The sequence below is a fragment of the Schistocerca cancellata genome, unplaced genomic scaffold, assembly GCF_023864275.1.
Source record: "Schistocerca cancellata isolate TAMUIC-IGC-003103 unplaced genomic scaffold, iqSchCanc2.1 HiC_scaffold_1148, whole genome shotgun sequence".
NCBI classification, from domain to species: Eukaryota; Metazoa; Arthropoda; class Insecta; order Orthoptera; family Acrididae; genus Schistocerca; species Schistocerca cancellata.
This window is the reverse complement of record NW_026047147.1, coordinates 12,922-27,189: the sequence shown is the minus strand read 5'-3', so window position 1 is coordinate 27,189 and position 14,268 is coordinate 12,922. Positions and strand designations below refer to the sequence as shown.

At 58.7% G+C, this 14,268-nt stretch overlaps 5 protein-coding genes across 5 annotated transcripts; all 5 read left to right on the top strand.

The window, feature by feature from the left end:
- The first annotated feature begins 1,200 nt into the window (after window positions 1–1,200).
- On the top strand, window positions 1,201–1,779 carry LOC126159836 (trophinin-like). Its single transcript, XM_049916647.1, has one exon. The coding sequence runs from the start codon at window positions 1,201–1,203 to the stop codon at window positions 1,777–1,779; it is 579 nt and encodes a 192-aa protein (XP_049772604.1).
- A 1,953-nt stretch (window positions 1,780–3,732) lies between these two features.
- LOC126159835 (ice-structuring glycoprotein-like) lies at window positions 3,733–4,728 on the top strand. Its single transcript, XM_049916646.1, has one exon. It carries the CDS (start codon window positions 3,733–3,735, stop codon window positions 4,726–4,728), a length of 996 nt encoding a protein of 331 aa, XP_049772603.1.
- Window positions 4,729–5,607: 879 nt separating this feature from the next.
- On the top strand, window positions 5,608–7,203 carry LOC126159834 (uncharacterized). The gene has a single exon (XM_049916644.1). The coding sequence runs from the start codon at window positions 5,608–5,610 to the stop codon at window positions 7,201–7,203; it is 1,596 nt and encodes a 531-aa protein (XP_049772601.1).
- Window positions 7,204–9,442: 2,239 nt separating this feature from the next.
- LOC126159833 (uncharacterized) lies at window positions 9,443–11,044 on the top strand. The gene has a single exon (XM_049916643.1). It carries the CDS (start codon window positions 9,443–9,445, stop codon window positions 11,042–11,044), a length of 1,602 nt encoding a protein of 533 aa, XP_049772600.1.
- A 637-nt stretch (window positions 11,045–11,681) lies between these two features.
- On the top strand, window positions 11,682–13,877 carry LOC126159832 (trophinin-like). The gene has a single exon (XM_049916642.1). It carries the CDS (start codon window positions 11,682–11,684, stop codon window positions 13,875–13,877), a length of 2,196 nt encoding a protein of 731 aa, XP_049772599.1.
- Window positions 13,878–14,268: the final 391 nt, after the last annotated feature.

Sequence of the window (14,268 nt, the reverse complement as noted above, 5' to 3'; positions counted from 1 at the left end):
AGGGCTGCCTTCACAGGGAGTGCTGCCTTCGCAAGGGGTATCGCTTTCGCAAGTAGTGCTGCCTTCTCAGAGAGTACTGCCTTTGCAACGAGTGCTGCCTCCCAATGAGTGCTGCCTTCGCAAGGAATCCTGCCTTCGCAAGGAGTGCTGCCTTCGCAAGGAGTGCTGCCTTCGCAATGAGGGCTGCCCTTAGAGGGAGTGCTGCCTTTGCAAGGATTGGTGCCTTTGCAAGGAGTGCTGCCTTTGCAAGGAGTGCTGCCTTCGCAAGGAGTGCTGCGTTCGCTAGGAGTGCTGCCCTTCTAAGGAGTGCTGGCTTCGCAAGGAGTGCTGCCATCGCTAGTAGTGCTGCCTTTGCAAGGAGCGCTGCCATCGCAAGGAGTGCTGCCTTCGCTAGGAGTGCTGCCTTCGCAAGGAGGGCCGCCTTCACAAAGAGGGCTGCCTTCGCAGGGAGTGCTGCCTTCGCAAGGGGTAATGCCTTCGCAAGTAGTTCTGCTTTCGCAGGGAGTACTGCCTTTGCAAGGAGTGCTGCCTTCCAAGGAGTGCTGCCTTCGCAAGAAGTGCTCCCTTCGCAAACAGTGCTGCCTTCGCAAAGAGTGCTGCCTTCGCAAGGAGTGCTGCCTTCACAATGAAGGCTGCCTTCGCTAGGAGTGCTGCCTTCGCAAGGAGTGCTGCCTTCGCAAGGAGTGCTGCCTTCGCAAGGAGTGCTGCCTTCGCAAGGAGTGCTGCCTTCCCAAGGAGTGCTGCCTTGGGACAGAGTGCTGCCTTCGCTAGGAGTGTTGCCTTCGTACAGAGTGCAGCCTTCGCAAGGAGTGCTGCCTTCGCAAGGTGTGCTGCCTTTGCAAGGAGTACTGCCTTCGCAAGGAGTGCTGCCTTCACAAGGAGTGCTGCCTTCGCTAGCAGTGTTGCCTTCGCAAGGAGTGCTGCGTTCAGAAGGAGTGGTGCCTCCGCAAGGAGTGCTGCCTTCGCAAGGAGTGCTGCCTTCGCAAGGAGTACTGCCTTCGCAAGGAGTGCTGCCTTCGCAAGGAGTGCTGCCTTCGCTAGGAGTGCTGCCTTCGCTAGGTGTGCTGCCCTCGCAAGGAGGGCTGCCTTCGAGAGGAGGGCTGCCTTCGCAGGGAGTGCTTCCTTCGCAAGGGGTAATGCCTTCGCAAGTAGTGCTGCCTTCTCAGGGAGCACTGCCTTTGCAACGAGTGCTGCCTTCCAATGAGTGCTGCCTTCACAAGGAGTGCAGCCTTCGCAAGGAGTGCTGCCTTTGCAAGGAGTGCTGCCTTCGCAAGGAGTGCTGCCTTCGCTAGGAGTGCTGCCCTTCTAAGGAGTGCTGGCTTCCCAAGGAGTGCTGCCATCGCTAGGAGTGCTGCTTTCGCAAGGAGGGCAGACTTCGCAAGAAGTGCTGCCTTTGCAGGGAGTGCTGCCTTCGCAAGGAGTGGTGCCTTCGCAAGGAGTGCTGCCTTCGCAGGGAGTGCTGCATCCGCAAGGAGTGCTGCCTTCGCAAGGAGTGCTGCCTTCGCAAGGAGTGCTGCCTTTGCAAGGAGCGCTGCCATCGCAAGGAGTGCTGCCTTCGCTAGGAGTGCTGCCTTCGCAAGGAGGGCTGCCTTCGCAAAGAGGGCTGCCTTCGCAGGGAGTGCTGCCTTCGCAAGGGGTAATGCCTTCGCAAGAAGTTCTGCTTTCGCAGGGAGTACTGCCTTTGCAAGGAGTGCTGCCTTCCAAGAAGTGCTGCCTTTGCAAGAAGTGCTCCCTTCGCAAAGAGTGCTGCCTTCGCAAGGAGTGCTGCCTTCACAATGAGGGCTGCCTTCGCTAGGAGTGCTGCCTTCGCAAGGAGTGCTGCCTTTGCAAGGAGTACTCCTTCGAAAGGAGTGCTGCCTTCGCAAGGAGTGCTGCCTTTGCAAGGAGTGCTGCCTTCGGAAGGAGTGCTGCATTCGCAAGGAGTGCTGCTTTCGCACGGAGTGCAGCCTTCGCACATAATGCTGCCTTCACACGGAGTGCTTCCTTTGACAGAGTGCTGCCTTCGCACGGAGGCCTGCCTTCGCAGGGAGTGCTGCCTACGCAGGGAGTGCTGCCTTCACAAGGAGTGTTGCCTTCGCAAGGAGTGTTGCCTTCGCAAGGAGTGCTGCCTTCGCAAGGAGTGCTGCCTTCGCACGGAGTGCAGCCTTCGCACGTAGTGCTGCCTTCGCACGGAGTGCTGCCTTTGCACAGAGATCTGCATTCGCAGGGAGTGGTGCCTTCGCATGAAGTGCTGCCTTCGCAAGGAGTGCTGTCTTCGCAAGGAGTGCTGTCTTCGCAAGGAGTGCTGCCATCGCAAGGAGTGCTGCCTTCGCACGGAGTGCAGCCTTCGCACGTAGTGCTGCCTTCCCACGGAGTGCTGCCTTTGCAAAGAGATCTGCATTCGCAAGGTGTGCTGCCTTCGCTAGGAGTCCTGCCTTCAAAAGGAGTGCTGCCTTCGCAAGGAGTACTGCCTTCGAAAGGACTGCTGCCTTCGCAAGGAGTGCTGCCTTCGCTAGGAGTGTTGTCTTCGCAAGGAGGGCTGCCTTCGAGAGGAGGGCTGCCTTCACAGGGAGTGCTGCCTTCGCAAGGGGTATCGCTTTCGCAAGTAGTGCTGCCTTCTCAGAGAGTACTGCCTTTGCAACGAGTGCTGCCTCCCAATGAGTGCTGCCTTCGCAAGGAATCCTGCCTTCGCAAGGAGTGCTGCCTTCGCAAGGAGTGCTGCCTTCGCAATGAGGGCTGCCCTTAGAGGGAGTGCTGCCTTTGCAAGGATTGGTGCCTTTGCAAGGAGTGCTGCCTTTGCAAGGAGTGCTGCCTTCGCAAGGAGTGCTGCGTTCGCTAGGAGTGCTGCCCTTCTAAGGAGTGCTGGCTTCGCAAGGAGTGCTGCCATCGCTAGTAGTGCTGCCTTTGCAAGGAGCGCTGCCATCGCAAGGAGTGCTGCCTTCGCTAGGAGTGCTGCCTTCGCAAGGAGGGCCGCCTTCACAAAGAGGGCTGCCTTCGCAGGGAGTGCTGCCTTCGCAAGGGGTAATGCCTTCGCAAGTAGTTCTGCTTTCGCAGGGAGTACTGCCTTTGCAAGGAGTGCTGCCTTCCAAGGAGTGCTGCCTTCGCAAGAAGTGCTCCCTTCGCAAACAGTGCTGCCTTCGCAAAGAGTGCTGCCTTCGCAAGGAGTGCTGCCTTCACAATGAAGGCTGCCTTCGCTAGGAGTGCTGCCTTCGCAAGGAGTGCTGCCTTCGCAAGGAGTGCTGCCTTCGCAAGGAGTGCTGCCTTCGCAAGGAGTGCTGCCTTCCCAAGGAGTGCTGCCTTGGGACAGAGTGCTGCCTTCGCTAGGAGTGTTGCCTTCGTACAGAGTGCAGCCTTCGCAAGGAGTGCTGCCTTCGCAAGGTGTGCTGCCTTTGCAAGGAGTACTGCCTTCGCAAGGAGTGCTGCCTTCACAAGGAGTGCTGCCTTCGCTAGCAGTGTTGCCTTCGCAAGGAGTGCTGCGTTCAGAAGGAGTGGTGCCTCCGCAAGGAGTGCTGCCTTCGCAAGGAGTGCTGCCTTCGCAAGGAGTACTGCCTTCGCAAGGAGTGCTGCCTTCGCAAGGAGTGCTGCCTTCGCTAGGAGTGCTGCCTTCGCTAGGTGTGCTGCCCTCGCAAGGAGGGCTGCCTTCGAGAGGAGGGCTGCCTTCGCAGGGAGTGCTTCCTTCGCAAGGGGTAATGCCTTCGCAAGTAGTGCTGCCTTCTCAGGGAGCACTGCCTTTGCAACGAGTGCTGCCTTCCAATGAGTGCTGCCTTCACAAGGAGTGCAGCCTTCGCAAGGAGTGCTGCCTTCGCAAGGAGTGCTGCCTTCGCAAGGAGTGCTGCCTTCCCAAGGAGTGCTGCCTTCGCAAGGAGTGCTGCCTTCGCAAGGAGTGCTGCCTTCGCAAGGAGTGCTGCCTTCGCAATGAGGGCTGCCTTTGCAGGGAGTGCTGCCTTTACAAGGGGTTGTGCGTTCGCAAGGAGTGCTGCTTTCGCAAAGAGTGCTGCCTTCGCAAGGAGTGCTGCCTTTGCAAGGAGTGCTGCCTTCGCAATGAGGGCTGCCTTTGCTGGGAGTGCTGCCTTCGCAATGGGTGGTGCCTTCCCAAGGAGTGCTGCCTTTGCAAGGAGTGCTGCCTTCGCAAGGAGATATGCCTTCGCAAGGAGTGCTGCCTTCGCTAGGAGTGCTGCCTTTCTAAGGAGAGCTGCCTTCGCAAGGAGTGCTGCCTTCGCTAGGAGTGCTGCTTTCGCAAGGAGGGCTGCCTTCGCAGTGAGTGCTGCCTTTGCAGGGAGTGCTGCCTTTGCAGGGAGTGCTGCCTTCGCAAGGAGTGGTGCCTTCGCAAGGAGTGCTGCCTTCGCAGGGAGTGCTGCATCCGCAAGGAGTCCTGCCTTCGTAAGGTGTGCTGCCTTCGCAAGGAGTGCTGCTTTTGCAAGGAGCGCTGCCATCTCAAGGAGTGCTGCCTTCGCTAGGAGTGCTGCCTTCGCAAGGAGGGCTGGCTTCGCAAAGAGGGAGTACTGCCTTTGCAACGAGTGCTGCCTTCCAATGAGTGCTGCCTTTGCAAGGAGTGCTTCCTTCGCAAGGAGTGCTGCCTTCGCAAGGAGTGCTGCCTTCGCTAGGAGTGCTGCCCTCGCAAGGAGGGCTGCATTCGAGAGGAGGGCTGCCTTCGCAGGGAGTGCTGCCTTCGCAAGGGGTAATGCCTTCGCAAGTAGTGCTGCCTTCTCAGGGAGCACTGCCTTTGCAATGAGTGCTGCCTTCCAATGAGTGCTGCCTTCGCAAGGACTGCTGCCTTCGCAAGGAGTGCTGCCTTCGCAAGGAGTGCTGCCTTCGCAAGGAGTGATGCCTTCGCAATGAGGGCTGCCTTTGCAGGGAGTGCTGCCTTCGCAAGGGGTGGTGCCTTCGCAAGGAGTGCTGCCTTCGCAAGGAGTGCTGCCTTCGCAAGGAGGGCTGCCTTCGCAAGGAGTGCTGCCTTCGCAATGAGGGCTGCCATTGCTGGGAGTGCTGCCTTCGCAATGGGTGGTGCCTTCCCAAGGAGTGCTGCTTTGCAAGGAGTGCTGCCTTCGCAAGGAGATATGCCTTCGCAAGGAGTGCTGCCTTCGCTAGGAGTGCTGCCCTTCTAAGGAGAGCTGCCTTCGCAAGGAGTGCTGCCTTCGCTAGGAGTGCTGCTTTCGCAAGGAGGGCTGCCTTCGCAGTGAGTGCTGCCTTAGCAGGGAGTGCTGCCTTTGCAGGGAGTGCTGCCTTCGCAAGAAGTGGTGCCTTCGCAAGGAGTACTGCTTTCGCAGGGAGTGCTGCATCCGCAAGGAGTGCTGCCTTCGTAAGGTGTGCTGCCTTCGCAAGGAGTGCTGCTTTTGCAAGGAGCGCTGCCATCTCAAGGAGTGCTGCCTTCGCTAGGAGTGCTGCCTTCGCAAGGAGGGCTGGCTTCGCAAAGAGGGAGTACTGCCTTTGCAACGATTGCTGCCTTCCAATGAGTGCTGCCTTTTCAAGGAGTGCTTCCTTCGCAAGGAGTGCTGCCTTCGCAAGGAGTGCTGCCTTCGCTAGGAGTGTTTTCTTTGCAAGGAGGGCTGCATTCGAGAGGAGGGCTACCTTCGCAGGGAGTGCTGCCTTTGCAAGGGGTAATGCATTCGCAAGTGGTGCAGCCTTCTCATGGAGTACTACCTTTGCAACGAGTGCTGCCTCCCAATGAGTGCTGCCTTCGCAAGGAGTGCTGCCTTCGCAAGGAGTGCTGCATTCGCAATGAGTGCTGCCTTCGCAATGAGGGCTGCCTTTGCAGGGAGTGCTGCCTTCGCAAGGGGTGGTGCCTTCACAAGGAGTGCTGCCTTTGCAAGGAGTGCTGCCTTCGCAAGAAGAGCTGCCTTCGCTAGCAGTGCTGCCCTTCTAAGGAGAGCTGGCCTCGCAAGGAGTGCTGATATCGCTAGGAGTCCTGCTTTCGCAAGGAGGGCTGACTTCGCAGGGAGTGCTGCCTTTGCAAGGAGTGCTGCCTTCGCAAGGAGTGGTGCCTTCGCAAGGAGTGCTGCCTTCGCAGGGAGTGCTGCATCCGCAAGGAGTGCTGCCTTCGCAAGGTGTGCTGCCTTCAGAAGAAGTGCTGCCTTTGCAAGGAACGCTGCCAGCACAAGGAGTGCTGCCTTTGCAAGGAGTGCTGCCTTCGCAAGGAGTGCTGCCTTCGCAAGGAGCGCTGCATTCGCAAGGAGTCCTGCTTTCGCAAGGAGGGCTGCCTTCGCAGGGAGTGCTGCCTTCGCAAGGGGTAATGCCTTCGCAAGTAGTTCTGCTTTCGCAGGGAGTACTGCCTTTGCAAGGAGTGCTGCCTTCCAAGGAGTGCTGCCTTTGCAAGGAGTGCTCCCTTCGCAAAGAGTGCTGCCTTCGCAAGGAGTGCTGCCTTCGCAAGGAGTGCTGCCTTTGGAAGGAGTGCTGCCTTCACAAGGAGTACTGCCTTCCCAAGGAGTGCTGCCTTGGGACAGAGTGCTGCCTTCCCTAGGAGTGTTGCCTTCGTACAGAGTGCAGCCTTCGCAAGGAGTGCTGCCTTCGCAAGGTGTGCTGCCTTTGCAAGGGGTAATGCCTTCGGAGGGAGTGCTTCCTTCGCAAGCGGTGGTGCCTTCGCAAGGAGTGTTGCCTTCGCAAGGAGTGCTGCCTTTGCAAGGAGTGCTTCCTTCGCAAGGAGTGCTGCCTTCGCAAGGAGTGCTGCCTTCCCAAGGAGTGCTGCCTTCGCTAGGAGTGCTGCCCTCACAAGGAGGGCTGCCTTCGCAAGGAGGGCTGCCTTCGCGGGGAGTGCTGCCTTCGCAAGGGGTAATGCCTTCGCAGGGAGTGATGCCTTCGCAAGGGGTGGTGCCTTCGCAAGGAGTGTTGCCTTCACAAGGAGTGCTGCATTCACAAGGAGTGCTGCCTCCGCAAGGAGTGCTGCTTTCGCAAGGAGTACTGCCTTCGCAAGGAGTACTGCCTTCGCAAGGAGTGCTGCCTTCACAAGGAGTGCTGCCTTCGCTAGGAGTGCTGTCTTCGCAAGGAGGGCTGCCTTCGAGAGGAGGGCTGCCTTCGCAGGGAGTGCTGCCTTTGCAAGGGGTAATGCCTTCGCAAGTAGTGCTGCCTTCTCAGGGAGTACTGCCTTTGAACGAGTGCTGCCTTCCAATGAGTGCTGCCTTCGCAAGGAGTGCTGCCTTCGCAAGGAGATATGCCTTCGCAAGGAGTGCTGCCTTCGCTAGCTGCCCTTCTAAGGAGAGATGCCTTCGCAAGGAGTGCTGCCTTCGCTAAGAGTGCTGCTTTCGCAAGGAGGACTGCCTTCGCAGGGAGTGCTGCCTTTGCAGGGAGTGCTGCCTTCGCAAGGAGTGGTGCCTTCACAAGAAGTGCTGCCTTCGCAGGGAGTGCTGCATCCGCAAGGAGTGCTGCCTTCGCAAGGTGTGCTGCCTTCGCAAGGAGTGCTGCCTTTGCAAGGAGCGCTGCCATCGCAATGAGTGCTGCCTTCGCAAGGAGTGCTGCCTTCGCAAGGAGTGCTGCATTCGCAAGGAGTGCTGCCTTCGCATGGAGTGCAGCCTTCGCACGTAGTGCTGCCTTCGCACGGAGTGCTGCCTTTGCACAGAGATCTGCATTCGCAGGGAGTGGTGCCTTCGCAAGAAGTGCTGCCTTCGCAAGGAGTGCTGCCTTCGCTAGGAGTGCTGCCTTCGCAAGGAGTGCTGCCTTCGCAAGGAGTGCAGCCTTCGCACGGAGTGCAGCCTTTGCACGTAGTGCTGCCTTCCCACGGAGTGCTGCCTTTGCACAGAGACATGCATTCGCAGGGTGTGGTGCCTTCGCAAGAAGTGCTGCCTTCGCATGGTGTGCTGCCATCGCTAGGAGTGCTGCCTTCAAAAGGAGTGCTGCCTTCGCAAGGAGTACTGCCTTCGAAAGGAGTGCTGCCTTCGCTAGGAGTGCTGCCTTCGCTAGGAGTGTTGTCTTTGCAAGGAGGGCTGCCTTCGAGAGGAGGGCTACCTTCGCAGGGAGTGCTGCCTTTGCAAGGGGTAATGCATTCGCAAGTGGTGCAGCCTTCCCATGGAGTACTACCTTTGCAACGAGTGCTGCCTCCCAATGAGTGCTGCCTTCGCAAGGAGTGCTGCCTTCGCAAGGAGTGCTGCATTCGCAATGAGTGCTCCCTTCGCAATGAGGGCTGCCTTTGCAGGGAGTGCTGCCTTCGCAAGGGGTGGTGCCTTCACAAGGAGTGCTGCCTTTGCAAGGAGTGCTGCCTTCGCAAGAAGAGCTGCCTTCGCTAGCAGTTCTTCCCTTCTAAAGAGAGCTGGCTTCGCAAGGAGTGCTGATATCGCTAGGAGTCCTGCTTTCGCAAGGAGGGCTGACTTCGCAGGGAGTGCTGCCTTTGCAAGGAGTGCTGCCTTCGCAAGGAGTGGTGCCTTCGAGAGGAGGGCTGCCTTCGCAGGGAGTGCTGCCTTCGCAAGGGGTAATGCCTTCGCAAGTAGTGCTGCCTTCTCAGGGAGTACTGCCTTTGAACGAGTGCTGCCTTCCAATGAGTGCTGCCTTCGCAAGGAGTGCTGCCTTCGCAAGGAGATATGCCTTCGCAAGGAGTGCTGCCTTCGCTAGCTGCCCTTCTAAGGAGAGATGCCTTCGCAAGGAGTGCTGCCTTCGCTAAGAGTGCTGCTTTCGCAAGGAGGACTGCCTTCGCAGGGAGTGCTGCCTTTGCAGGGAGTGCTGCCTTCGCAAGGAGTGGTGCCTTCACAAGAAGTGCTGCCTTCGCAGGGAGTGCTGCATCCGCAAGGAGTGCTGCCTTCGCAAGGTGTGCTGCCTTCGCAAGGAGTGCTGCCTTTGCAAGGAGCGCTGCCATCGCAATGAGTGCTGCCTTCGCAAGGAGTGCTGCCTTCGCAAGGAGTGCTGCATTCGCAAGGAGTGCTGCCTTCGTATGTAGTGCAGCCTTCGCACGTAGTGCTGCCTTCGCACGGAGTGCTGCCTTTGCACAGAGATCTGCATTCGCAGGGAGTGGTGCCTTCGCAAGAAGTGCTGCCTTCGCAAGGAGTGCTGCCTTCGCTAGGAGTGCTGCCTTCGCAAGGAGTACTGCCTTCGCAAGGAGTGCAGCCTTCGCACGGAGTGCAGCCTTCGCACGTAGTGCTGCCTTCCCACGGAGTGCTGCCTTTGCACAGAGACATGCATTCGCAGGGTGTGGTGCCTTCGCAAGAAGTGCTGCCTTCGCATGGTGTGCTGCCATCGCTAGGAGTGCTGCCTTCAAAAGGAGTGCTGCCTTCGCAAGGAGTACTGCCTTCGAAAGGAGTGCTGCCTTCGCTAGGAGTGCTGCCTTCGCTAGGAGTGTTGTCTTTGCAAGGAGGGCTGCCTTCAAGAGGAGGGCTACCTTCGCAGGGAGTGCTGCCTTTGCAAGGGGTAATGCATTCGGAAGTGGTGCAGCCTTCTCATGGAGTACTACCTTTGCAACGAGTGCTGCCTCCCAATGAGTGCTGCCTTCGCAAGGAGTGCTGCCTTCGCAAGGAGTGCTGCATTCGCAATGAGTGCTCCCTTCGCAATGAGGGCTGCCTTTGCAGGGAGTGCTGCCTTCGCAAGGGGTGGTGCCTTCACAAGGAGTGCTGCCTTTGCAAGGAGTGCTGCCTTCGCAAGAAGAGCTGCCTTCGCTAGCAGTTCTGCCCTTCTAAGGAGAGCTGGCTTCGCAAGGAGTGCTGATATCGCTAGGAGTCCTGCTTTCGCAAGGAGGGCTGACTTCGCAGGGAGTGCTGCCTTTGCAAGGAGTGCTGCCTTCGCAAGGAGTGGTGCCTTCGCAAGGAGTGCTGCCTTCGCAGGGAGTGCTGCATCCGCAAGGAGTGCTGCCTTCGCAAGGTGTGCTGCCTTCAGAAGAAGTGCTGCCTTTGCAAGGAACGCTGCCATCACAAGGAGTGCTGCCTTTGCAAGGAGTGCTGCCTTCGCAAGGAGTGCTGCCTTCGCAAGGAGCGCTGCATTCACAAGGAGTCCTGCTTTCGCAAGGAGGGCTGCCTTCGCAGGGAGTGCTGCCTTCGCAAGGGGTAATGCCTTCGCAAGTAGTTCTGCTTTCGCAGGGAGTACTGCCTTTGCAAGGAGTGCTGCCTTCCAAGGAGTGCTGCCTTCGCAAGGAGTGCTCCCTTCGCAAAGAGAGCTGCCTTCGCAAGGAGTGCTGCCTTCGCAAGGAGTGCTGCCTTTGCAAGGAGTGCTGCCTTCGCAAGGAGTACTGCCTTCCCAAGGAGTGCTGCCTTGGGACAGAGTGCTGCCTTCCCTAGGAGTGTTGCCTTCGTACAGAGTGCAGCCTTCGCAAGGAGTGCTGCCTTCGCAAGGTGTGCTGCCTTTGCAAGGGGTAATGCCTTCGGAGGGAGTGCTGCCTTCGCAAGGGGTGGTGCCTTCGCAAGGAGTGTTGCCTTCGCAAGGAGTGCTGCCTTTGCAAGGAGTGCTTCCTTCGCAAGGAGTGCTGCCTTCGCAAGGAGTGCTGCCTTCGCAAGGAGTGCTGCCTTCGCTAGGAGTGCTGCCCTCACAAGGAGGGCTGCTTTCGCAAGGAGGGCTACCTTCGCAGGGAGTGCTGCCTTCGCAAGGGGTAATGCCTTCGCAGGGAGTGCTGCCTTCGCAAGGGGTGGTGCCTTCGCAAGGAGTGTTGCCTTCACAAGGAGTGCTGCATTCACAAGGAGTGCTGCCTCCGCAAGGAGTGCTGCTTTCGCAAGGAGTACTGCCTTCGCAAGGAGTACTGCCTTCGCAAGGAGTGCTGCCTTCACAAGGAGTGCTGCCTTCGCTAGGAGTGCTGTCTTCGCAAGGAGGGCTGCCTTCGAGAGGAGGGCTGCCTTCGCAGGGAGTGCTGCCTTCGCAAGGGGTAATGCCTTCGCAAGTAGTGCTGCCTTCTCAGGGAGTACTGCCTTTGAACGAGTGCTGCCTTCCAATGAGTGCTGCCTTCGCAAGGAGTACTGCCTTCGCAAGGAGTACTGCCTTCGCAAGGAGTGCTGCCTTCGCAAGGAGTGCTGCTTTCGCAAGGAGTGCTGCCTTCGCAAGGAGTGCTGCCTTTGCAATGAGGGCTGCCTTTGCAGGGAGTGCGGCCTTCGCAAGGGGTGGTGCCTTCACAAGTGTGCTGCCTTCGCAAGGAGTGCTGCCTTCGCAAGGAGTGCTGCCTTCGCAATGAGGGCTGCCTTTGCTGTGAGTGCTGCCTTCGCAAGGGGTGGTGCCTTCGCAAGGAGTGCTGCCTTTGCAAGGAGTGCTGCCTTCGCAAGGAGATATGCCTTCGCAAGGAGTGCTGCCTTCGCTAGCTGCCCTTCTAAGGAGAGATGCCTTCGCAAGGAGTGCTGCCTTCGCTAAGAGTGCTGCTTTCGCAAGGAGGACTGCCTTCGCAGGGAGTGCTGCCTTTGCAGGGAGTGCTGCCTTCGCAAGGAGTGGTGCCTTCACAAGAAGTGCTGCCTTCGCAGGGAGTGCTGCATCCGCAAGGAGTGCTGCCTTCGCAAGGTGTGCTGCCTTCGCAAGGAGTGCTGCCTTTGCAAGGAGCGCTGCCATCGCAATGAGTGCTGCCTTCGCTAGGAGTGCTGCCTTCGCAAGGAGGGCTGCCTTCGCAAAGAGGGCTGCCTTCGCAGGGAGTGCTGCCTTCGCAAGGAGTAATGCCTTCGCAAGTAGTTCTGCTTTCGCCGGGAGTACTGCCTTTGCAAGGAGTGCTGCCTTCCAATGAGTGCTGCCTTCCAAGGAGTGCTGCCTTCGCAAGGAGTGCTCCCTTCGCAAGGAGTGCTGCCTTCACAAGGAGTGCTGCCTTCGCAAGGAGTGCTGCCTTCGCAATGAGGGCTGCCTTCGCAGGGAGTGCTGCCTTCGCATGGGGTGGCGCCTTCGCAAGGTATGCTGCCTTCGCAGGGAGTGCTGCCTTTGCACAGATTCCTGCCTTCACAAGGAGTGATGCCTTCGCAAGGAGTGCTGCGTTCTCTAGGAGTGCTGCCTTCACAGGGAGTGCTGCCTTCACAAGGGATGGTGCCTACGCACGTAGTGCTGCCTTCGCACGGAGTGCTGCCTTCGCAAGTAGTGGTGGATTCGCAAGGGGTGCTGCCTTCGCATGGAGTGCTGTCTTTGCACAGAGTGCTGCCTTTGCACGGAGTGCTGTCTCCGCACGGAAAGCAACCTTCGCAAGTAGTGCTTCCTTTGCACGGTATGCTGCCTTTGCAAGTAGTTCTGCCTTCGGAAGTAGTGCTGCCTTCGCAAGGAGAATTGCCTTCGCAAGGAGTGCTGCCTTTGCACAGATTGCTGCCTTCGCACGGAATGCAGCCTACGCACAGAGTGCTGCCCTCGCAAGAAGTGCTGCCTTCGCAGGGAGTGCTGCCTTCGCATGGGGTGGCGCCTTCGCAAGGAGTGCTGCCTTCGCAGGGAGTGCTGCCTTGGCAAGGTGTGTTGCCTTCGGAAGGAGTGCTGCCTTCACAAGGAGTGCTGCCTTCCCAAGGAGTTCTGCCTTGGGACAGAGTGCTGCCTTCCCTAGGAGTGTTGCCTTCGTACAGAGTGCAGCCTTCGCAAGGAGTGCTGCCTTCGCAAGGTGTGCTGCCTTTGCACAGATTGCTGCCTTCGCATGGAATGCAGCCTACGCACAGAGTGCTCCCTTCGCAAAGATTGCTGGCTTCGCAAGGAGTGCTGCCTTCGCAAGGAGTGCTGCCTTTGCAAGGAGTGCTGCCTTCGCAAGGAGTACTGCCTTCCCAAGGAGTGCTGCCTTGGGACAGAGTGCTGCCTTCCCTAGGAGTGTTGCCTTCGTACAGAGTGCAGCCTTCGGAAGGAGTGCTGCCTTCGCAAGGTGTGCTGCCTTTGCAAGGGGTAATGCCTTCGGAGGGAGTGCAGCCTTCGCAAGGGGTGGTGCCTTCGCAAGGAGTGTTGCCTTCGCAAGGAGTGCTGCCTTTGCAAGGAGTGCTGCCTTCGCAAGGAGTGCTGCCTTCGCAAGGAGTGCTGCCTTCGCAAGGAGTGCTGCCTTCGCAAGGAGTGCTGCCTTCACAAGGAGTGCTGCCTTCCCAAGGAGTTCTGCCTTGGGACAGAGTGCTGCCTTCCCTAGGAGTGTTGCCTTCGTACAGAGTGCAGCCTTCGCAAGGAGTGCTGCCTTCGCAAGGTGTGCTGCCTTTGCAAGGAGTACTGCCTTCGCAAGGAGTGCTGCCTTCGCAAGGAGTGCTGCCTTTGCAAGGAGTACTGCCTTCGCAAGAAGTGATGCCTTCGCAATGAGTGCTGCCTTCGCTAGGAGTGCTGCCCTCGCAAGGAGGGCTGCCTTCGCAAGGAGGGCTGCCTTCGCAGGGAGTGCTGCCTTCGCAAGGGGTAATGCCTTCACAGGGAGTGCTACCTTCGCAAGGGGTGGTGCCTTCGCAAGGAGTGTTGCCTTCGCAAGGAGCGCTGCGTTCACAAGGAGTGGTGCCTCTGCAAGGAGTGCTGCTTTCGCAAGGAGTACTGCCTTCGCAAGGAGTACTGCCTTCGCAAGGATTGCTGCCTTCACAAGGAGTGCTGCCTTCGCTAGCAGTGCTGTCTTCGCAAGGAGGGCTGCCTTCGAGAGGGGGGCTGCCTTCGCAGGGAGTGCTGCCTTCGCAAGGGGTAATGCCTTCGCAAGTAGTGCTGCCTTCTCAGGGAGTACTGCCTTTGAACGAGTGCTGCCTTCCAATGAGTGCCGCCTTCGCAAGGAGTGCTGCCTTCGCAAGGAGTGCTGCCTTCGCAAGGAGTGCTGCCTTCGCAAGGAGTGCTGCCTTCACAATAAGGGCTGCCTTTGCAGGGAGAGCTGCCTTCGCAAAATGTGGTGCTTTTGCAAGGAGTGCTGCCTTCGCAAGGAGTGCTGCCTTCGCAAGGAGTGCTGCCTTCGCAAGGAGTGCTGCCTATGCAAGGAGTGCTGCCTTCGCAATGTGGGCTGCCTTTGCTGGGAGTGCTGCCTTCGCAAGGGTTGTTGCCTTCGCAAGGAGTGCTGCCTTTGCAAGGAGTGCTGCCTTCGCAAGGAGATATGCCTTCGCAAAAAGTGCTGCCTTCGCTAGGAGTGCTGCCCTTCTAAGGAGAGCTGCCTTCCTAAGGAGTGCTGCCTTCGCTAGGTGTGCTGCTTTCGCAAGGAGGGCTGCCTTCGCAGGGAGTGCTGCCTTTGCAGGGAGTGCTGCCTTCGCAAGGAGTGGTGCCTTCGCAAGTAGTGCTGCCTTCGCAGGGAGTGCTGCATCCGCAAGGAATCCTGCCTTCGCAAGGTGTTCTGCCTTTGCAAGGAGCGCTGTCATCGCAAGGAGTGCTGCCTTCGCTAGGAGTGCTGCCTTCGCAAGGAGGGCTGCCTTCGGAAAGAGGGCTGCCCTCGCAGGGAGTGCTGCCTTCGCAGGGAGTGCTGCCTTCGCAAGGAGTAATGCCTTCGCAAGTGGTTCTGCTTTCGCAGGGAGTACTGCCTTT

Excerpts from the sequence above, each read along its gene's own strand:
- LOC126159836 (XM_049916647.1), top strand. The coding sequence starts at position 1,201 with ATGAGTGCTGCCTTCACAAGGAGTGCAGCCTTCGCAAGGAGTGCTGCC.
- LOC126159835 (XM_049916646.1), top strand. The coding sequence starts at position 3,733 with ATGAGTGCTGCCTTCACAAGGAGTGCAGCCTTCGCAAGGAGTGCTGCC.
- LOC126159834 (XM_049916644.1), top strand. The coding sequence starts at position 5,608 with ATGGAGTACTACCTTTGCAACGAGTGCTGCCTCCCAATGAGTGCTGCC.
- LOC126159833 (XM_049916643.1), top strand. The coding sequence starts at position 9,443 with ATGAGGGCTGCCTTTGCAGGGAGTGCTGCCTTCGCAAGGGGTGGTGCC.
- LOC126159832 (XM_049916642.1), top strand. The coding sequence starts at position 11,682 with ATGAGGGCTGCCTTCGCAGGGAGTGCTGCCTTCGCATGGGGTGGCGCC.